At 30.6% G+C, this 24331-nt stretch overlaps 1 protein-coding gene across 1 annotated transcript; it reads left to right on the forward strand.

Moving 5' to 3' along the window:
• Window positions 1–12868: 12868 nt before the first annotated feature.
• LOC120075926 (Protein kinase superfamily protein) lies at window positions 12869–16469 on the forward strand. The gene is made up of 7 exons (XM_039029674.2): window positions 12869–13428; window positions 13780–14572; window positions 14790–15069; window positions 15242–15349; window positions 15433–15711; window positions 15808–15951; window positions 16051–16469. The coding sequence occupies exons 1-7, from the start codon at window positions 13131–13133 to the stop codon at window positions 16225–16227; spliced, it is 2079 nt and encodes a 692-aa protein (XP_038885602.1). The 5' UTR covers window positions 12869–13130; the 3' UTR covers window positions 16228–16469.
• The last annotated feature ends 7862 nt before the right edge of the window (window positions 16470–24331 follow it).

Genomic DNA, 24331 nt, shown 5'->3' on the forward strand with positions numbered 1-24331 from the left:
ATTTGAACAATTCAAACTAATCCAAAATTAATTCTCAATAATTCCTGTTGAGCTACAAAGGAGACTTTATAGACCTATAGATTGAAGCTCCGATGGTACTTGTACAATTAATTAAACTCCTTTAATTAAATTATTCAACATCTATTAACTACCGGTCACTTCACTAAAGACTGATAGTTGCAGTATTTGCACTATAGATATATTTTTGTGTCCATTGGATATAACCAGTCAACACTGTGATGACCCTTCACAAATTGAAGTACAATTGGCCAAAATTATCGTTTTTCACATGTAGTTACATCTAACTCCTTAAGTACAACTAATCCCTTTAATGAACAATAAGTTATAGTTCAACTATGACTAAATCCCTCTCGAACCAAGAGAGGGTGTAGCGCCACATTGTTCATGTCACACCCTCTCCCAGATTACCCTTCTTAATCTAGAAGTGAATGTGACAACAGCAGTTACTAACCCTTTTGGGGCACTTACTGTCTAACATACATCCTTAACCTGCTTAGAACCCTGGAATACATATACAACATTCACCAAACTAATAAAACTTTAAAAATAACCTCAGAACACCAGGGATCAACAACAACATAACTACATCATATTAACATGTCAAAGTTCAGTGGGTCCCAACATACTTCACTAGTCCCTGATATGAGCAACACATATGTAGACATTTACAGAAGAAACACCTAAACTTCTCTTTAGACTTTGGACTTTTAACTCGAGTCCTTGAGTAGCAAAGCAGCATGACAACTAACCTCTAGGGAGATGACCACTACCTGGAAAAAGAAAAATATTTGAAAGAATGAGCTACTCGCCCAGTGAGTGACTAATAAAACATATTCATCATGCTTGAAACTGAAAACTACGAAGCAAACTCGTACTTAAAACATTTTAAAACATAGTATCTCTAAAAAACATAACTTGTATCCTTAGTTAAGAGAGAACCCTTTTGCTCAATCCCTCAACATCAATACTTAGTTGGTGTGGAGTAATCTTAACACTACCAACGTCAACTCTACCAACATGCACATGGTAATAATTAAATATCGTCATACCTTAGGTTCTATGGCTCAGATATATTCTCAAAATTCTTCAGTATCGGGTTTATCATGCTCATCATAAAACTTATTCTTTATAAAGATATGAAAGCTCTTGTTCCTCTATACCTATTAATATGATGTAGTAAGTTTTTGTTGATCCCTAGTGGTTTGAGGTTGTTTTTAAAGTTTTATTAGTTTGGTGAATGTTATATATGTATTCCAGGGATCTAAGCAGGTTAAGGATGTAAGTTAGACAGTAAGTGCCCCAAAAGGGTTGGTAACTGTTGTCATCACATTCACTTCTAGATTAAGAAGGGTAATCTGGGAGGGGATGTGACAGTTCAAGCCCCGGAATCAACCCTTAAAGGAACAATTCATCTACTTACCCCAAGATTAGGGAATGAGTGAATTCTGTCTCGTGTAACTGTGTTCTTAGCTTCTCATTCAGATGTATCCCCAAAATAGTAGGCTTATTGAGTCGGCGATTTGGCTACTCTCACCCATACAAATCAAAGGACCACTTTCATAGGCAGGAGTTCACAACTCACTCAGATTCAGATCATGCCACCTAAGGTCATCTTGGTGAAATGTAAACCTCTATTATTAACAGCGTTATATATAAGACTATTCATTTCATAATTGGGTCTTATACAAACCCTTTTGTATAGAACAAACCCGCTCACATGTCTCTATATCAATGATCAGGAGTAGCTTATTTATAGCACTTTACAACAATTGTAACACCTACAAAACGAGTCATACTCGTAATATCACCAGGATAAGGTATCCAGCCTTATCCATATACTACAGACCATTTAGGTCATCACTTAAACATTATCCACCTATATGTCTCTACATACATGTTTAAGCTATAGAAGATAACTTTGAATGTTAGTTTATTTGTTTTGTAGGTTAATGCTACTAAATGTCGAATAAAACATATCATACTTTATTAAATAAATAAAATTATTTGTACATTACAATTACAAACTACAGAACTCACAGGATTTAGGGCATCAACCCCAACAGCGATGTGGTTCGATCTTTAGTACTTGATCCTCTGGCTCTCAGTTGAATGTGTACGCTTGACTTGAAGAAGCGGAGCACGTTATGTTTTTGAAATCGAAGTCTTGGAAGAGTCTTTATATCTTTAGGAGACTTGTGTCTTCAAGGACTGTGTAGCTTCAGCAGTCTAAGAGTCTTCTGATTGTTGGAAAAATTCTCTCTAAGCTCTTTGGAATGTAGAAGTGTTGCCCTACAAATGAAGAAAGCTTCTCTATTTATAGAGTTCTTTGGTGGGCTTCGTGACCTTGGGCTTGATTGGTCCATTGGCCTAGCCTTGGGCCCAATTAGTTGAACTTGGACCTACTTTGGCCTTTTGGACCTATTTTAGCGTTTGGGCCAAATTAAGCCCATTTTTGGGCTCAACTGGACTTTAATCCAAATTATAATATCTAATTGGGTCAAATTAATTTCACTCAATCCAACGTTTGTGATGAAAATACACGGCATCATCGGATTTCGCCAATTTATGTCTTCAACTTCAATTTAGGGACACATGTCAATTTCTAGTTGGTCCTGAAGGAACTCGTTTTTACAGAGAACTTATGAGCGAAAGCAGATCATTTAAATCCCATTTTGATTGAACATAAACATTTACAGTAAAACATACAAATTATGTACTTTAACTAAATTACAGCATGCTTTTTAATAAGATACAAAGTTTAGAGATTATACCTTTGAAGAACTTTTCTTTGCGTTAATCCCACGAACTTTCACGAACACTTCGAATAGCAACATTTCCTCGATCAAACAACAACCAGAACTCGAACCAAAAAAAGAAGGATACTACCACTTGGTGACCTTGGTATTCTCGGTGTGAGAACCCAGAAGTGGTGGGCTTTGGCTATTTTTGTTAGGAGAGAGTTTTTGATTTGGAGAAGGAAGACGATTGAAGGAAGAAAAGCACACTCTATCGCATAGAGAATCTTCAATCGTATAGTGAGTCAAGTCTATCACATAGGCTCTCCACATTTCATGTAACTCTCTATCGTGTAACACACTTTGGAAGAATAAGAAAAATGTTTTTCTTTTTATTCTATTTTCCATAAAAAAAACCATTAACCTCCCACTGATATGGTTAGAGAGAAAAAAGGGATAATTATCAAATAATTAATAATTATAAATAAATATGATAACCAACTTATTATATTATATTTATAACCTATAGTTTTAATATTGCATCATATACAATATAAACTATAGTTCTTTTTCTCTATTTTATGGTATTTAATATAAATCATATTTATATTAAATTTAACAACTATGAATCTCATTCATAGCTAATATATTTGAATCACGTTCAAATATTTATTCCTCTAATTAAACAATAATATCATAACATTATGTCAATTATATCATATATAATTGAATCTATTTAATTATGTCATATATAATTAAATTCTCTCTTATTAATTTGAACATTTCAAATTACCCCAAAAACCGATTCTCAACTAAATCCTTTTGAGCTACCAAGGGGACCTTATGGACCTGTAGCTTGAAGCTCCAACCGTACGTGAATAATTAATTAAACTCTTTAATCACATTATCCACCATCCGTTAACTGTTGGGCACTCCACTAAAGACCGACAGCTGCACTCTTCGCACTACAAATATATTTCTATGTCCATTGGATATAACCATCAACAGTACGATAACCCTTCACAAATTACTCGTATGTACAGCTGGCCAAATTACCATTTTGCCCCTATAGTTACATCTAACTCCTTAAGTACCACTGATCCCTCTAATGAACAATAGATCATAGTCCCACTATGACTAAACCCCTCTTGGGCCAGGAGAAGGTGTGGTGCCACATTGTTCAAGACCCAACATCATTCCTTAAGGGAGCAACTTATCTACTTATCCCTGCTTCGAGGAAGGAGTAAATTCCATCTTGTGTAGCTGAGTTCCCAGCTCCCCAATCAGATAAATCCCCAAAATGGTAGGCTTATTGAGTCGGTGATCTGGCCACTCTCACCTATACAAATCTAAGGACTACCCTCATAGGCAGGAGTTCATAGCTCACTCAGGATTAAGATCATATTACCTATGACCATCCTAGTGAAATGAAAGTCTCTATTATGAATGGTGTTATATGATGAGACTAAACATTTCGTGGTTCGGTCTTATACAAACTCCTTTGTATAGAACATCCCCGCTCGCATGTCTAATACATGAGTGATCAGGATCAGATCATTTGTAGCACTTTACAATATTTGTAACACCTATAAAGTGGGCCACACTCGTAGTGTCACAAGGATAAGGTACCCAACATTATCCATATACTACAGACTATTTAGGTTATCACTTAAACATGATTCATCTGTATGTCTCCACATACATGTTTAAGTTACAACGATAACCTTGGATGTTAGTTTATTGGTTTGTGGTTAATGCAACTAAAATATCATATATTTCATAGACAAAGTGAATAAATATCAAATATTATTAATCACAGATATGTTTGTTCATACAAGGTTTATAAACTATAGGACCCTACGAGATTTAGGGCATCAACCCTAATAGGTCTCAAGTTCAATTATTTGGAGTTTCGTCATTAATTTAATTAATGATGTGGCAATTTGTAATTAGTCCAAAATTTCTCTTTCAACAATTTGTGATGTACATTTAATGAAAAAATATTTTCAACTAAACATTGCATTTCATGTTCATTGAAAGTTAATTAAAACAAGATTATGGTTACCTTTGATATTGCGTTACTTGTGTCAAAAAGTCATTTGAAAAAAATCTTAACTTTTGCATTTGGTAAGACAGATTTAAATTAAATATATTAAATGCAATATTAAAAACACATTAATTTCATGTTGATTTTAAAGTAGTATCATTCTAGCTTTTAGATTTTCCTAAAATCAAAGAGAATTTTTAATTAATATTTAGTTTTCAATTTTATACTTTAAAAAGAAGATTTATTTTATATATTTATCTATTTCTCACCTAATCAAATTTATTTTCTATTTTTCATAAGTTAAATGCATCATTTTTTTTTTAAAACAAAAGAAGTACATACCATATTTATTTTTTAAAAATAAAGTTATTTTCCTTAATATTTAAAAATTAATCTGTAACAAACAAAATTTATCATACTAAACAATTATTTAAAATTTAAAATTACAAAAAAAAAGTTGATTATAAGTTTATTTTAGTTATTATATCTAAAATAAGATGTTTTTATACTTATTTACTTTTCAAGTTTAAGCTGAAATTTACTAAATACTATTTTAGTTCTTTTCACAGTTGATTTTTATAAAAGCACAACTGCAAGCAATTATTTTAAAAGTTACTATAATCCCAAATGAAGCCTATATGATATTCAAATCATTATTTCTTTTAATACTTTTAGAAGTCGGATCAAATTATGATCAACTTTGAAATTTAGCATAAAATTTTATATTTGAAAATTTTTTAGTCACGTGGATGGCACGTGTGTAATAACTAGCTGGTATGAAAAAAAAAGTGAGGGATATAGCATAATTAAAAGACCCACATGGGGTCTAGAGTCAAATCACTGCTCAAAGTTTTGCTGAGAATGAGGATTATTGGTGTTCATGTTAGTGTCCACATGAAATGTTGTGGGTTCTACTTCCCATGTGGGCTTTTCTTCATCATAATCTCACACTTTCTTCATCTCTAATTTTAATTGTTCATTACTTAAAAAAAAAAAAAAAAAAAAAAAAAAAAAAAAAAAAAAAGTACATTTTTCATGGCTAAATTATATATATATAAACTTTAAATTTTTAACTTTGGGTAAAAAATACTCTTGAATTTCAAAGTTTAAAAAATACTATTAAACTTTCAAATAAAGTTTAAAAATATTCTTACCGTTAATCGATGAAAACTGTCAGTGTTTTGTTTCAAAAAAATCCTTAAGCTTTTCAAAAGTTTCAAAAATAGTTAGTGGTTTAGTGTTTCAGATACTAACAGTAAGGGTAATTTTGATTTTTTTTTTTTAAAGTTGAAGGTATTTTTGAAATTTTTGAAAAGTTAAATACAAAATTTCCAAATAAAGTTTAAAAAAATACCTTTATCGTTAGTTTTGGATAGAAACGTTAGTGTTTTGTTTAATAAAATGTCCCTAAACTTTATAAAAGTTTCAAAAACAATTAGTGGTTTAGGGTTTCGGATACTAACAGTAAGGATAACTTTGAATCTTTCTTTTATTTTTAGTTGAGGGTATTTTTTAAACTTTTAAAAGTTTAAATACCAAACTTTCAAATAAAGTTAAAAAAATACCCTTATCGTTAGTTTTAGATGGAAACATTAGTGTTTTGCTTCAAAAATACCTCTAAACTTTTCAAAAGTTTAAAAAACGGTTAGTGGTTTGGGGTTTCATACATACTAACAGTAAGAAGATTTATTTTTTTAGTTGAGGGTATTTCTAAAACTTTTGAAAAGTTAAAGAGGTATTTTTTAAACAAAAAACTAATGATTTTAATCTAAAACTAATAGTTAGGGTTTTTTTTATTACTTTATTTGACAGGTTAAGAGTGTTTTTTTTATAAACTTTTGAAAGTTCGAAAGTATTTTTGACACAAAGTACAAAATAGAAGGAGATTTTTTTATAACAAATTTTTTAAAAGTTTTTTTTGTGTGTGTGTTTTTTTTTTTTTTTTTTGCAGTTTAACATGTGAGAAAGTTAGAGATTCAAACTCTGATATCCATTTCGTTTTTTGTTTTTGAAAATTGACATAAACATTATTTTCACTTGTACATTTGTGTGTTTCTATATTTTGTTATCTATTTTTTAAAAACATTTTCAAAACTAAACCCACTTCTAAAAACTATATTTTAATACTATTTAAAAAAAAAACAAAATTCTAATTTATTTTCTTTTAAGTAAAAGAATATATTAAAATTTGGTAAAAAGATCACAAACAGGAAAAAAACAAAGAAACAACAACGATTAGGTACAGCCTAATCTCTAAGCAACCATTTTTATATAAAGTAAAAAAGTTAAAAAATCATTTCAAAAAAATTATCACATGATCGATTTTTATTGGGTAGAATATGGATTGCATATACTAAAAAAAAAAAAAAATCTCAAAGTGGTCTAGACATCAAAATAAAACACATTGGATATATAACTTACAATTAAGAATATATATATAAATTAAAGAAGATAATTTTGTTAATAAAATAAAATAAAATAAATACATTTGAGCAAAAAGTATCAAATTAGAATATCCATCCATGATTCCATCCTACAAGTCAAATTTCTTGAACTCTAGAAGTTTGAAGTTATGAAAGGTATAAAACGACTTCATATCTATCTAAATTCAAAATCTAAAATTTCAAAATGAAACATAATATTACTCAAAATATTAATTCTGTTACATAATAACATACTATTTGAAAGTTATTGTTTGAACTACCTGTTTTCAAAAATCATCGTCAACCCTGCATTATTTTTACATTAAATTCAATGCTTATTATAGTCCAAAATAATAAAGTATGGTGTATTATATTTTACAAACATCGACTTTAATACATTCTGTTCTAAACGTTACTCTTCATTAAATTTTTAGTTCTCATTAAATTCAATATTAAAGTACTATTTGTTATGTGAAAGTGAAATAATTAATACACGAAAGCAAACACGACCATGAATAAGAAATTTGTGGTTTGAGTCTTTTACATTAATGTCAAATTTTGGACACGAAAAAATGCATATAATCTTCACATGATATCAATGGTAAATTTATCATTTGAGAAAGAGAAAACTTGCAAAAAATATATATATAGCTTTGATGCCAAAGGCAGAGTTGAGAACTATAGAATAGAAAAGAAATTAGAAGTTTAAATTATAAATTAAGATCTAGATCCCAGATCAAGTTACCTCATTTCTAGTTATAATAATGTATTTATAGGGATAATGAGATAGAGTTTATCTTTTTTTCTTATGATAAGGATGAGATAAATTTTTCTTAATCCTAATAAATTAGGATTAGATATGATAAAATAATTGATTAGTTGACACTTAAACTTATTTGAATTAAGTCTATTTTATCTTGTATTTATCTTTACTTATCTTTTACTGATTTTTGGCCTATTTCGTCACGTTCAAATTCACCGACCACATATTACTTACTAAAAAGAATCTTAATTATTAATATTTTATTATATTCATATCTCTCTCAAGAAACATCACTACCTACTCTATAATATTTTAGTTTAATCATATTCCTTTGGGAGAAGAAAGAATAGAGAGTTCCAAATTTGTTAACTGCTTACTAATTAATTTTAAAATCAAAAGATCATGATATAAAATATGAATATCTAATATTTAAAGATGCCTCCAAGTTTACAACTTGAACTTGCCATGGTCACTTGTTTGCTGTTGTTGTTTTATAATTTAAAAATCAATAAAAAAAAATGGATAAAGAATTAATCCAAGTGTTGAAGGTCCATTTGTTGGATATTAATTGTTAAATCACTTGAAAAAGAGGGTTTTATTTATGAGTAAAGTTTGTATTTAGAAATAATCTTTTTGGAGTTAACCATCCAATAATGGGATTATTAAATTATGATTAAAGTGATAGTCAAACCATGTGAAATAATTAATATATGCATTTCTTGTTCATAGGTTATTGGAAAAAAATGTGATTACACATTTACAAGTGGACTTCTTTTACAAATATCTAATGTACAATTTAAATGGAAAAAAAAAGAAAAAAGTATACATTTGAGTAATTGAACATATAAAGATGTATTTAATGATTTTTTTCTACAAAAGATTAATTTAGAATGATTTAATTTATTTTCTAATTTTAATCTCTTTTTAAACTTTATGTTATGTTGTTAAGTTTCTTTATTAAAGAACTTACTATATACATAAGAAAGATAAAACTGTTCAACCACTCGAGTTAAAGTTAAATTTGAGTGAAAATTATAAAAAAAAAAAAAATAAAAAATAAAAAAAAATAACATGAATCAGTTATGCCATTTTTAATTGTATTTCCCCCCTTCTAAAGTTTCTGTAAATAATTTTTTTTAATAAAATACAAAGCTATTAAATAATTATTATTTCCAGTAAACTAGACATTTGGGTGTGTTGGACCAAGAAGTTGGGAGGAATTAAAAAATAGAAATTGTGAACTCCCCTTCTTATTTGATCCAAAGAGTTTGTGGGTCTCGCTATAAGAAAAAACATTAATTTTATATCTTATCAACTTCTTATATTGTGGATCCCAAGAGTTCACAACTTCATATAGTTCATAACTCTTGGAGCTCACTATTTCATTTCTTGTCCTAAACACCGAAGTTGTAAATAGTTGTCCATTCATTCATATGTCTTACAACTTTAACCAAAAGAAATTATAAAAACTATTTTTGAATTCAACCAAAAAGAAAAAAAAAACATTACACTATCTAAACCAACTATGCAAATATTAGTGTAAAGATTGTGATACAACCTCAAAATCAAACTCTCGCAAAATTAATTTTAGAATTCAAATCTTGATAGATCACTCTAAGGTTTTCACAGGTAGATAAACTAACCTACCAAAGAACTTGTAAGCGTTGAACCGCATACACTTGGATGTTTAAGTTAACAAGTGACATGTTCAATTTGACTAAATAGGTAGTTTTTGTTAGAACAAATGTCAAGAACAAATGTCACGAAGTGTTGCTACACCGTAGAGAAACTACTGTCCTGAAAGCAATTACAGCGTGACCTCGGCGCTAATCGCTTATGCTGGTTGTTCCCCCTAGGTTAACCAGCCTCCAAATTCAGACGTGCACTCGTCGAAAAATGGACTAGAACCGATGAGAAGATTACTCATAACAGAAGAAGAATTTAGGGAATTAGAAGATGGAAATCGAGTTTGTTGTGTCCCCTCTCACAGGTCTGATTAAAAAGATAAGTAATAAAAATTTAGTTCTTTTTCGCACAAGCATGATTACCCAAACCCGACCGTTTAGGAGGCAACAATGGTGGCAACGCGCGTGTGGTGAAAGGGTTATACTTCCATCATCAACACACTTTGGATTCTCACCTAGAATGCTTTGGTATTTATCCCTCTAGACAATTCTAAATCTATTCATGTGGGACAAAACTTCCCACCCTTCTTATTTTTTTTTATGGGTCTAAGCCCAAAAGTCATTTCCAACGGTTTTTCATATATTTTGATGTGGTGTTGTTAACCTATGTTGGCAATGTCAGTGTGGTGGAATGTTGAGATAGTAGTGTGGGGGACAATTAGTTTGGTTTGCTTCTTATCCCTTTCGTAAAATAGGGAAGGGCTCGATTCAACTGTCTCAGCAATTGAGACCTTACTTTTTCGACAATGCACAAATTCCTAGAATTCATAGACTTGACCCTCTATGTTAATAATTAATTTAAAAAAGAAAAAAGAAAAAGAAAAGAAAATGGCAAAAGAACCAAATAATTAAATCCTCAACACATAATCACATGGAGAAAGAAATTACAAAAGTGAGAAAAAGAAAAAAAGAAAAGAAAAAGAAAAAGAAAAAAAAGCTACTTGTATGACTGTTACTGTGGACGATTTAAAAATGAACAACCATAATGGCTCTGCGGTTGGTGCAATTGCTTCATCACACCCACCCCCAAAAAGTCGGTTCAACCTCCAAAATTATCCCTCACAATTATTATTTCTCCATTCAATATTATTTATTCACAATATAATATTACTCAAACAATCCTCAAAATTCTTTTTAATTACGATGATGTATATATATATTAAAAAAATTAGAAATCTAAAAGTCTAATTTAGTCTCAGTGTTAATTTATCGAATGAAATTTAGAGTCCTTTAAAAAAAAATTAATTATTAAAACATTTAACCCCTATTTACTAATTATTTGATTTTTTGTTTTTAATTTTTTAAAATCAAGTCAATGAATATCTAATTTGTCTCTAAAAAGAATAGCTTTTAAAAATTGACTAAGAATTCAACACTTGTACTTTGAAAGATACAAATCATTATAAAAAATGAGAGAAAATATGTTTAATTTTCAAAAATAAAAAATTAAAAAAATGGTTATCAAACGAGAGACCTAAATAAATTGAATCCGATTTAAAATTTATAATTGAATAGATGGGTTTTAGAAATGGGATAAAAAAAAAAAAAAACAGTGTTGGAGAATATTATTGAATAAGTTCTAATTTCATTTTCATTTGGTAAAAAGCAGCATATAGGTCTTTGTTAGTATGAATGGTTGCTGTCTTTGTTCATTTCATATGGTTTTTAGAGGGAGAGAAAAAATGGACATTACAACTTTAATACTAAAAATGGACCTTAATTATGTGAATGAGAAGACTTAAATATGATTATATTGTAATTAATCTCTTAGTTTATATTGATTGATTAACTCGAGAAAGCTCAATTACATAAATGTCAATTTTTCAACATCTACAATTTTATTATAATAGTCAATATGAACCCAACTCAATTGATTAAAATAAACATAAATTTGAACTAAAAATAATCATGATGTATTTATTTATTTTTTTTTTAAAGATTATAATATTTAAAATCAAGTTAAGACCATACCTTTCATTTTCATGCTTGTTTAGTATGTTCACTTTTCATTAATTAGAAAATACGATTAAAATCATTGGCTACATTAATGCTATGTCGGTTAAATCATATTCACATCACCATTGTCATTTTTTCATTACACAACTCTATTGATGAGACCAAAATGAATATATTAACTGACTTCCTTTTAGAGAATAATATATTAATTTATTTAAAATGTGTTATTGATTTTTTCAAAAATTTAATTTCTCCATTCTCGTAGGTTGAAAACTATCAAAATAAAAAAAATATTTTTGGCCCTAAACTTTGATGAAAGTAACAATGTAGTCTCTATAATTTAAATTTGATGAAAATTTAGTCTATAAACTTTAGTAAGTAACAATTTAATTCTTAAATTTTAAATTTATAACAATTTAATCTCTAACAAACAAACTTTTCAAAATTAGATGTCAATTTTTATTTTTTTTATGGTATAGACTTTGTATTTCATAAAAATATCGAGCCTTTAAATAATTTATCGATTTATTTATGCAAAAAATCTTAATAATTCTTAACATTAATTTCTTTAATAGATACTAAATTATGTCAAATTTTAAAGTATAATTACTAAATTGTTAATAGTAATGTTCATAGGCTAAATTGTTACAAAATTGAAGGTTATAGGACTAAATCATTACAAATCAAAGTTTAAAGATTAAATTGTCAATTTTACGAAAGTTGAAGGACTAAAAGTGTTTTTTAAACTTTTTGAATAGACTGAATATAACTTTTAACATTAAAATTGTTTCTCACAAATAAAATTTAACATTAAAATTAAGATATTAAATCGATATGAGGAATTTAACTACGAGGGGAAAATTTGAACTCCAATGATAAAAAGTGAGAAAATTTAGAAAGACGTTGAAAAAAGAAGCTTCCATGTAAAATATATATATATATATATATATATATATATAAACAATTAAAAAAATATATTTTTAAAGATGAAGAATCAAAAAAGAAGAAGAAAAAGGGCGTGGAAAAGTTAAAATGAATTCGGGTCCCCAACGACTACTAAATCTTGTCGCCAAAATATTTAAAAAAAAAAAAAAAAAAAAAAAAAAAAAAAAAAGAGACAAAGAACAATCATTACACGTGTAAGGCTATGATTTAGCCACGTGGAAAATCGTACGACCAATAATGAATTTGGACCCACCGATAAAAACCCCTTAAAAACCCAAGGCTAATCACTTTTCAAAGTTGGTACTCTGTAAATCAGCATCGCCCTTCGATCGCTTCAGTTTCACATAACATTGAAAAGAAAAAAAGAAAAAAAGAAAAAAAAAAAAACAGAGAGAGAGAGAGAGGGGGAGGGAGAGTTCTCTCCAGCATGCAAACTCCGAGTCGACTAAAAAAATTTTCCACTTTTGCTAATCCAAATCTTCTGAATTACCATTTTGAATCGTCTCTCTCATACCCCCACTATCAATTTCTCTCCAATTTTGAGCTTGTTCATCCATGGCGGTTTCAGACGTGGAAGCAGTGCTCGATTTTCTGAGGAAAAATGGGTTTTCAGAGGCAGAGTCAGCTCTCAAAAGGGATGTGGTTGAAAAATCTGAATTGGGTTCTTTTGATTTTGAGAAATTCTTCTTTCCGATGGTTCCTGCTCCACCTCCGGTCAGAATTCCGTCCACTTCCCGGAAATTGGCCGCTCGTTCTGACGGCGACGACGACGATCGTTCTGGATCGAACTCTGTTTCTTCTGACGATGAGTTTGTAAGCTTGAGATCTTCTACTTCTGACGTTTGCTCCTCTGGTAATGGTCTTAATCGAATTGGGTCAGATTTCATGTTCGGATTAATGTCCATGAGCTTAGTTACAAGATTCTTTGCTTTTTTAAGAAATTCAGAATAGTTTCTTCAAGTTGTCTTAATCGTATTGAATTAAGTAGAAACAGTATTCTTGCTTTGCTTTCCTTTCCTCTGTTGTTTGATCCAAGTCTTGAGAAATGGGGTTTAAAATGATGGTCGAGAGAGAATACTTTGTAAATGTTCTTTCTTATTTACTTCCACTGTCAAAATAGGAAATCCCATGTTGTTGATTTTGCAAATGGGATCTTTGTGTTCTGTTTAGGTATAGATTTCTCAGAATGCCTTTACTGTTGCAGAATTCATCAATCCTTATGGTATTCCTTCAGATTCTTCTTCAGATATTGCCTCTCAGTTCGATACGGCGCGTGATTACCATGAATTTGATTTGCAGAATGATTTTCTTTGGTATGATGAGAAAGAGGATGTGAATTTCATGACACCTTCCTTTGAGGGTCAGGATTTCTTTGGCTGCCCTAGTGAGGATAAGTTTATAATGACTACTCAGAGAGATGAGCAATTTAGTAGTTTATCAGCTCCGGCGAAGTCGATTCTTTGTCGTTCAACTCCCTCGAGTGACGAAAGTTTGATCGAGGTCGACGGTGTTGACAGATATAAGCAACTTGAAGGAGGGTTTGAGGGGCTCTCTAAGGGCTCGATTCCTTTTTGCAAATGCTGTGTTGCTCATGGAGAGTTTTATAACAAGTCTGCAGATTGTAATTATCTGAATCCAAGTTTTAATGAAATGGATTCCAATGATTTCCAGTCGAAAGTAGTTAAAGACATTGTCGCTAATTGTGATTTGGCTCCTCAATGTGATTCTTCGACTGATATATATTCTAGTTCTAACTTTGTCCAAGAGTTTGAAGATCACAATGACTCCCAAAATAAGATCCTTGAAAGAAGTTACACACTTAATGCAGCCAATAGCTTTAAAGTCGGTAGTCTTGGAGAAGTACAGGAGGAAGCCAATGAATTTGAACCAGTTGCAGATGGAGATGGTGTTGCTGCTGACGACGAGCTCCCGATGTATTATACCAACAATGATGAATTTGAAGTATTTGATCTGAGAATTATACATAGAAAGAACAGGTTGGCTATGTTTTTTGGATGAAGTTTTCCCTTATGTCTAGAAACGATGTTTAAACGCTTAGGCACTCGATTGCTCTTGAAGTTTAATTCAAGTGAAGTGACATTTGTTGCAAAAATCTTACACCTTCTACTCTTTGCTTTGATAGATATTTAAAGCTTGTGTGTTGCAGGTTGATATGTAGCAATGAGTTGTTCTCATGTATTATGCAATCTACAGGACTGGATTTGAAGAGAGCAAGGATTTGCCTATTGTGCTAAATAAAGTCCTTGCAGGCAGATACTATGTTACTGAATACCTAGGATCGGCCGCTTTTAGTAAAGTTGTTCAAGCACATGATCTTCATATGGGAGTAGATGTTTGCCTAAAGATTATTAAAAACGACAAAGATTTTTTCGATCAGAGCTTAGATGAAATCAAACTTCTAAAGCTTGTCAACAAACATGACCCTGCAGATCAGTGCCACATTTTACGGCTTTACGACTACTTTTATCATCAGGTCTGTTTTATCTGTTTTCCTCACGCTCGCTTATCAAATTTGAGTTGGTTTAGTGCTTCTAACTTCTGTACAAATCTGTCTGGACTAGTAAATTGGAATATCTCTTCCCTTTATATGAACTTTGAGTATTCTTTAGCCCTACTCACTGGTTCGTGTAACTATAATTTGACAGGAACATCTCTTCATTGTTTGCGAGCTACTTCGAGCAAACTTGTACGAATTTCAAAAGTTCAATCAAGAATCTGGTGGAGCTGCTTATTTTACATTTCGGAGGTTGCAGGTAGGTTCACTTAAGCTAGGACGACACTATGCTTTCTCGAGTTAAAAACTTAGAAATAAAATATACCAATTTTCTCTCGACAGGTCATTACACGTCAATGTTTGGAAGCATTGGAGTTCTTGCATCATTTGGGAATCATTCACTGTGATCTAAAGCCAGAAAACATTCTTATTAAAAGTTACAAACGATGTGAGATTAAGGTTATCGACCTTGGAAGCAGTTGCTTTCAATCAGATAACTTGTGCCTATACGTTCAGTCTCGATCCTATAGAGCTCCTGAAGTAATACTAGGTCTCCCATACGATCCAAAGATTGACTTGTGGTCTCTCGGTTGTATATTAGCTGAGCTATGGTCGGGAGAAGTAAGTTTTTCTTTCTCATATCCAGATAAAACTCTGCTTCAAGCAAAACTGATCGAGTTTATACATTTTATTTACTTATCTGCTATGCTTTCTCAGGTATTGTTTCCAAACGATGCAGTTGTAATGATCCTCGCACGCATGATCGGATTGTTCGGGCCCATCGACCTGGAGATGCTCCTAAAAGGACAGGAGACACACAAATACTTCACTAAAGAATATGATCTGTTTTATATGAATGAGGTTGGTTTCAGATTCCCTTGGAAAATTATGTGGAGCATAAGCCATAATGTTTTGTTTCATCCAAAGAAAATTGATAATATTTGAGAATTTGCATTGCAGGAAACTGATCAAATGGAATTCATCATCCCTGAAGAGTCCTCCTTGGAGGATCATCTGCGAGTTTTTGACTCGGGGTTCATTGACTTTCTTACAAACTTACTCGAGATCAATCCAGAAAGACGACCAACTGCAAAGGAAGCTCTCGCACATCCGTGGCTTTCGCAGTCGTACGAATAACCATTCTCATAAAAAAAAATTGAAAATATATTCATTACCCATCAAATAAATTAAAGAAAGCTAGTAATAAGAAGAGGGAAAAAAGAAAAATGAATTGGCTTCTGGTTTTGCTTTTCATACATGTATATGCATGGAGGTTCTTGTATTTGTATATTTGTGTTTTTGTTGAGTACAGATTGAGAACCCCCCCTTCTTTTTTTGTAAGTTCATGGAAAAAAAAATGTAGAATTGTTTGAAACTTACCAATTTTGTCATAGAGAAATGAAAGTTTTGGTTTTTGTTTATAAGGAGCCAAACTTCATGAAAATTTACAAAATATATTTTAATTGGAAAAGAAAAACACTCCTTAATATTTGAAAGTATTAGATGATATGATATTAGAGGAATCAAGAAATTGCATTTTAGAATTTTCGCATTTTTGCTCTGATACTATAATAAATGGAAAAAAAATTTAGGTACTCTCTTAGTAACACCTATCTTGGTGCATCCCAAGGGATTGTCCAATACAATTATGATACGTGTCATAATTTTTTAAAGATATTTTATTTAATATTTTTTTCTGTATGTAAGAAAAAAGGATGCACAGACTACACCTAATCATTGTCCTAACAAACGTACACAGACTCATAACTCTGTCCAATTACGTTTCTCTTTCAAAATCATTTTATAATTAAGCACTTTATTATAGAATTGTTTTAAACAGAGTAGAACCAAACTTTACCATCTGTTGTACGAGGTGAGGATTAAACTTTCGACCTCAAGGAAAGAATTATCACTAAGCTAAACTCACTTGGGCAACTTTACAATTTTTTAAGTACGTAAAATAATCATAAACATTTGTAAACACACACTGAACATAATTTACTGCATAAAAACATTAATTACCATTTTAAATATTGCCCGACGATCATTTTAAATCCCACTTGGCAAGATTTGGCATACAAAACCAACTGAATTTCAACAAGTTTGATTATAGAAAGTGAGAGTATAAGAAAATGTGAATTTTTTTAATAAAATTTTAAAAAAATAAGCCTTTAATTTGAAATGAAAAAAATGGTTTCACACGTGCTAAGTGGGAAGCAAAAGCCGAAAGGTGAGGTGTAGAGGTAGACGTTGCATTGCATGTGGTTTTGCTTCGAACCAACGATTACGACCAGACACAAATGTTTCTGTCTTTTTATTTATTTATTTTCACAATTGGGTTTATTTTATTGTTGGGCAGATTTTGACTCTGAAAACTATGAGAGAAAAAAAGTCAAAACAGGATAAAAGTATTATTGGATTTTTCTATAGGTAATACTTGGATCATACATACCGAGCATCACTCATCTTTGTATACCACCCTTCACATCTAAAAAATATTAATATATTTAAAAAAAAATTATTACATGATAAATTATGATTGAACCATTTGATGGGATACACAAAGATAGGTAATGTCCGAGATGCACATAAATATTTAATTGAATTATTCTTTTGGACTAGAAACAACTCACTAGTCTCAAGCAACCACTAGTCTGGTTTTTCTTAAATGAATTTAAGGTTTTTAATTAAAGGATGTTCTTCTTTTCATAAAATTAATTATTTTTTTTTCTTTTTTTATGTTTGCTTAAATTTGAAGTCATTTTGTTGATCGGTCTAATACAGTAACTAGATTGATTTTGAGTTTCTCTAATTGCGTTTACGATATTGAAATAATCAATGGCCTTAAGAAATTCAATACAATTCATTATTTAAATTTAGAGACAAAAGATAAAAATAAAAACTTTGTTTGTTTACGTGTTATTTTACTGAACAAATCTAAACAAATACAAAAAGTAAATTTTGGAGTTAAGATTAGCAAAGAAATCATTAACAAAAAAAAATAAAAAATAAATAATAAATAAATAAAATTGAAGGTGTGAGGTTGAAAAGAAGAAAGATAACAATGTGTGATTCACATATGTTGTTTTTATATTTTTCTATGATTGTATTTAAATTTGTTTCCATGAGCAATTTAATGACAAAATCCTATAAGAATTGTCTTGAAATAAATTTTAAAAATTTTAGAGTATAATTAAAACCAACCATAATTTTGGGTATTTTTTAATATATAATTCAATTAAAGTTGGAATCAATCTTTGAATCCAAGCCTATGTAAGGCTCATGATAAATCTCTATAAATAGATGTCTTATCCCTTCATTTTAAAGAGGTTGGAGCAATTAACAACGAAGTGTTGAAGACAAGTCTTGGATAAATTTCAAGTTTACAATTTCTTGAAGATTAGACCTAAAAGTGTAAATTTTGTTTGAATGTTTGAGAGAAGGTGACATCAAAGGAATATATACGATTGTACTCACCAAATACAAATTCATTCTACGAATTAAATTTCTTTTGAACAAATATAATAACAAAATTTGAACGAAATATAAAAGATTGATTTTATTTATTAAGAAAAGGAAAGTTAGAATTCTTGTTACACTGATGGGCTTTGAGAAACTAATAAAACCGGATTGAATTGGGCTTTGCAAAAAATAAAGTCTAGCCCAAAGAAGAAAACCACTTACTGCTTTTTAATCAGCTGGAAGCTAATACCTTGTGCTAAAATCACAATCCACGTGAAAGAAAATCTTGACCATACACGTTGGCGACCACAATTAATCTCAAGCACTCACTAAAATGGGATGATTTTGATGACTAACCAAAGTTATTATTTTCTTGCATAAACTAATCGAGAGAGAAAAGAAAATTGAGGAAGAGCTGTCGAAATGCTGCAAGAATGACGATGGAGCTGAAGATTTGGAGCAAGAAGATAAAGTAGATGAAAAGAAGAAGCAAGAACATCAAAGATCATCCGCAGAGAGAAGCTCATTATTAAGAGATTGAGAGATTTTTTTTTTTTTTTTTTTTTTTTTTACAGAGATGAGTTTCTTTCTCTTTTGCTTTTTCGGATGTAATTTTTCTAAGTACATAAGTAAAGATTACAAAAGTATTTATAGACAGTTATGTGTATAACTGAATCAATTAACAATTCTAATTCAAAAATCAATTTTAACTTGGGAATAACATGAAAAAAGAAAAAGAAAAAAAACCGACTTAGAATTAACCATCACTTTGACATCATCAGACATCAAATTTGCAAAATATTAGACGCAAGTTAATTGGGTTGAATGTTAACAAATTATAGTGAAAAAACCCTAATGAAAAATCTGATGAAGCATTAAAATAAATCTTAAATTTAAGCAAAAATCTTGTCGAAAATTTGTGAAGGTTGGTTTATTGAAGGAAAGAGAAGTCAAGAATATTTATGAGAGGAAACTAAACGACACAAATAACAGATTCATTTTTTTAAAAAAAAAAGGTAAAAATTAACCATCTCAATTTTTAACTTAATAATTTTTTTTTATTAATCTAATTAACTATCGCGTAATGATTTAGAACTATTATTCAAAATATCGAGATTAAAAGTGTATTATAAAATATTAGGAAGCTAAAAAGACACTTATGACATGCTAAACATAAAAAAATAATTAATTTTCACCCATCATATCTCATATCAAATAGAGAAATAGAGGAGAGAATAATGGGGATTGTAGAATTAGCTTGGGTTTTAGACAATAAATAAGTTTGTACAAAAAACATATAATACAATTAAGATACACAAAGACTAAAAGCCTAATAGGCTTACAAATAAACAAGCAAATAAGATAATATTAGATACCCTTATCACTCTCCAAAGAAGAAAAAAATTGCAAAAAAACCGAAAACAAATACAAATATTGAGGTGACATAACTTTTATTTGGATGATAATTAGAAAACTGCCCAACCGATGTCTTAAAATAAAGTTTGACACTTTAATTATAATAAACTTAACAAGTAATTGACATGATCTTTTTTCTCAAAAGATAATTAGAGATTCAATCGTTATTCATTTTAATAGTTGTTGTACTAAAATAAATAAATACAACAACCGTTTAAAAAATAAACAATCATATGGGAAGAATCACACCTCCATTTAAAGTTGTATGAGTCCTACAAATTGGCGATGAAATGTTAGAATATGTAACACGAATAAATATGTTATACTATATGCCCATCACTAATAACTTGAAAGATAAAAGACAACAAGTTAATTAACCAATATTAGTAGAGTTGGTACTTCACCGATCAACAACAAACCCAAAGATGTGAATTATATATTATGGGTTTCTATACATATATCCATAATTATAATCTAATATTACACTTATGTCTTGAACTTTTCATTTTTTTTAATAAATGTTACGGTGAGCTTCATACTTTCAAAAACTTAAGTGACTTTTTACTATTTAATCCTCCAAGTATTAAAAGAAAATGAAAAATGCAAAAGAGAAAAAAAAAATTCATATCTCACCCACACTCCATTAATGATTTCTTTTTAATAATTTCATTTTTCTTTCTCATCTTTTCATATCCAATCCACACTTCATTCTTCAATTTCTCTACCAAAACTCTCTCTCTCTCATCTTTCCATCGCCGCCTCCCTCCCTCCGTCCACCTTGCCACCATCGACAATGTACTTGCCAAGATCCAACCGCCGCCTCCCTTCTGTTATTACAAATAAATGAAAACAACTTCAAGGTTGTTAGAAATTAGTTACATACAAGTTGTATTTATATACTTTTGTATTTACTTGTACAAGTAAGAGAGTAGAAAAAATACAGAGAGATCAAGATAGCAAATCAGACTTATCTTGTAATAATTCTTTTGTAATTCCCCTATCAAAATCATCAGCTTCTCCGTGGACGTAGGCTACCTTTGGCCGAACCACGTAAAACTTTTGTGTTCTTCTTCTTCTTCCCTGATCTTCTTTACTCTATCGTGTACCTTTTTTACACCGATCATATATCTCGGCTCTCCCATCGTGTAAACTCTCCTTGGCCTCGAACCCCATCATCTAGAAGATCTTCAATAAAACCTTCATTGTCTAGACGAATATTTCCTTATCGTCTAGACGGATCATTGCTTTATCTCAATCGACTAGACGATACCTGCCTTCATCGTCCAGGCGATCTCCAGCAGCATCTCCCTCAGGTTCTCCCTTTCTTTTTTCTCGATTTCTTTCAGCAACAAAGAAAAGAAAGAATAGTCATTGAAGTGTCTACAATCCCCAGAGTGCTTGAAACTAATCTCGACCATCAAAATGTAGGGTGAAGATTATTCTTCACACGGATTGTGCTTTTAGCACACTGTTTTTTAGTTTAGTGTTTTCCATTGGTGGTTTCTGGTTTTTCACATTCAGGCCAGGCTTTCGTTATATATATATACATATATTCTTTTTCGATATATATTGCGATATATAGGGTGGTTTTTTTTAATATATATACTATGATTTATATATCTCCGTTTCCAATTTTATTAGTATATTTCATATATTGTTTATAATACTTGTAAACATCTGAGGAAAATGTTCTAATGTATATTTAAAAGTAACCATGAATCTAAATTATGGTGTATATATATATATAAATCGTTTTACTAGTATATTTAAAAATACGTTGGAATATTTAAAAAGGCTTTTACATTTTATTAGTACATTTCATATATTGGTTTGAATATTTACAAACATCTAAAATAATGTTTCAAGGTATAGAGAGATATAAACGATAGAATATCAATACATAATTAGAAGTGCATATATATCATAATACTTGGAGTTGAAAGGTTTTATAATGAAAGGGAACGAGGCTTTAAAAAAAGTTATTTGAATAGCAAAAAAAAATGAGGCTTTAAAAAAAATCACGTGAGAGGCAAAAAGGAAAATTAAGGACAAAAAGGAAATTTTGAAAAGAAGTAAGGGCAAAATGAGGAGTAAAAAATTCTCCCCATTTTGTCCCTTTTAATATAGGATAGATGAGCATATGAAAGGTCTATTTTGCCCTTTAATAAAAGAAACAACCATTGAAAACCCATCCCCCAAATCGTGATTCTTGGGACTATCGATTACCCAAACGACGAGGACTTCACGTTGGTGTGCGACGGCAACGACGATTACCCAGCCGATGGCGATGGTGATTACGTACCCAACCAATGAGATTGGCGTGGTGGAGCTCATCAACGACAAAACACAGGAAAAAAAAAATTATGAGATAAGAGTTGGTCTGTAGTTGCCATTGGAGAGTCTGATAGACAACAGGAAGAACAAAAATATATATTTTTTTTAATAAAAATGTTGGTGGTGTGTGTCTGCAACATGATGGAGAAAGTAGACTTTTTTTTTTTTTTTTTTTTTTTTTTTTTTTTTAATTCCTTTAAAATTTGTTGGGTTCTAAACAAAAACTAAAATTTCAAATTTATTCCCAACCTTCAAAATCTAAAATTAATTTTGTTTCTAAAAAAAACAATATAACAAATTTTTTTTAAAAAAGACCTTGAATTTCTCACCATTTCCAAAATTATAAGAACAAAATAGTAATACTTTCTCTCTTTCCCTAAGAAATCCAACAAAAACTTAGCTCAACTAACATCAATATGAGAATCGGGAAGTTCCCAGTTCAAATCCCTACCCCCAATTTGTACTAAAAAAACTCATTTTAATTCAAATTTAATTCAAGTCGTAACATAGTTCAATATATATATATATATATATATTGAAAGCTCATGCAAACCAAATACAACATGCAGTTTAGGTTCTTGCAATAAGGAGTTTTTTACATTTAAACTTCAGAAGCTCCTATTTCATCATGACTTTGTTCATCTTCTTCGTTTGTAGGATTCGTCAATATGATGAGTTTTGACTTCACCATCAAGAAACCTTATGTATTTATGTCAACAAACAACTTCCTCGTCATGTGTGAAGGAATGCAACTGTGAATCCTCCTATTGTTGTTTTCTTCATTAAATGGTTTTGCCTTTAAGGTTTTCATCTTTCTTTCATGTTGATCACCCATTTTGAGAAAGATAAAAAAACAGATGTTGAAGATCGATCTTTCTTTGATGTGGAGATACTTAGCCTTCTAAAGGTCGAAGTTTGAGTAGAAGTAGATGTTGGACATTGGTTTTCTTCTTGTATCATTGCCATACTCAATCTTTGGAAGACTGAGAGCGAGTAGTTAAAGGCTTAATATGATCAAAGATAGAAGTTCTTTCCTCCATTTCTTTTGAGACATCGACTTTTTTAGCAATTATATGATTGTTGTCGACTTTCACCATGCTAACAACGTGACATGCAATAACTTTTGATACTTCCTTTGGATGATTATTGAGGAAGCTTTTTAGGAGGAATTGTGCCAAAATTACCGGCCATCAAAGTTGAGGAAAGTCCTCGTCTTCTTCCTTAGCAGGCTTAGGCTTCCATGCCATCTTTTTTGCTTTTCTTTTTTGAGTCTTTTTCTCTCTTCTAAAACTTCGATAAGGATAAGAGCACAACTCTTTTTGGTGAAACTCGACTTTCTTTTCTTTTGACGAGTCACAAGGATCCATCCTTCGTCGCTGTTACCATCAACATGTTCATCTTTGTTTTTAAACTCTGACATTGGGATTACTTGTTGAAACCGAATAACTATGGTTTTGAGGGTCCCAAACTGGATCAAGCTTTCTCTTTGATCATAAGACACAGACGGTGTTGGAACACTTGAAGTTGCCGCAACTGCAGCATGGTTAGTCCGAGCCACTTCATCCAGTTCTAGCTCAAACTTCTTTTTACGAGCTAACTTTAGGATCAGTTCCTTTAGCATAAAATTTTTTTCAATTGGTGACTGATGACTCGGTGATACTTGCAGTAGTTGGGGTCTTTGACTTTTCCTAATTGCTTCAATCGCTTGCACTCAAGAAGTTAAATGACTTGTTTCTCTTACAGTTACTCTAACATGTCTGCAACATCACAATTGGGGAATGATTAAACTTTTTCCTGCCTTTCTTTAAGAGTTGGGTGACCCTTCTTGCACTCATTGTATTTTCTTTCAAATTTTGTTTTTTTTTCTTTAGAAGAAAATTTCTTTGGGGTTGCATGAACGACCATAGATTCTTTAGTGGCACTATTCAAGATCTTTTCAATGCCCTTGGTTTTATTCTCATTTATTCTCACTTCAGTAACCCAAAAGTCCTTAGTTCCCCTATTGATGATGCTTAACTCCATGCCATGG

This window comes from Benincasa hispida, chromosome 4 (genome assembly GCF_027475165.1).
Source record: "Benincasa hispida cultivar pf3 chromosome 4, pf3_genome.v1.1, whole genome shotgun sequence".
In the NCBI taxonomy this organism is placed as follows: domain Eukaryota; kingdom Viridiplantae; phylum Streptophyta; class Magnoliopsida; order Cucurbitales; family Cucurbitaceae; genus Benincasa; species Benincasa hispida.

Coding starts and splice junctions, on each gene's coding strand:
- LOC120075926 (XM_039029674.2), top strand. CDS start 13,131: ATGGCGGTTTCAGACGTGGAAGCAGTGCTCGATTTTCTGAGGAAAAAT. Junction 15,350..15,432: donor TTACATTTCGGAGGTTGCAG/GTAGGTTCACTT, acceptor TTCTCTCGACAG/GTCATTACACGTCAATGTTT. Junction 15,952..16,050: donor ATCTGTTTTATATGAATGAG/GTTGGTTTCAGA, acceptor TTTGCATTGCAG/GAAACTGATCAAATGGAATT.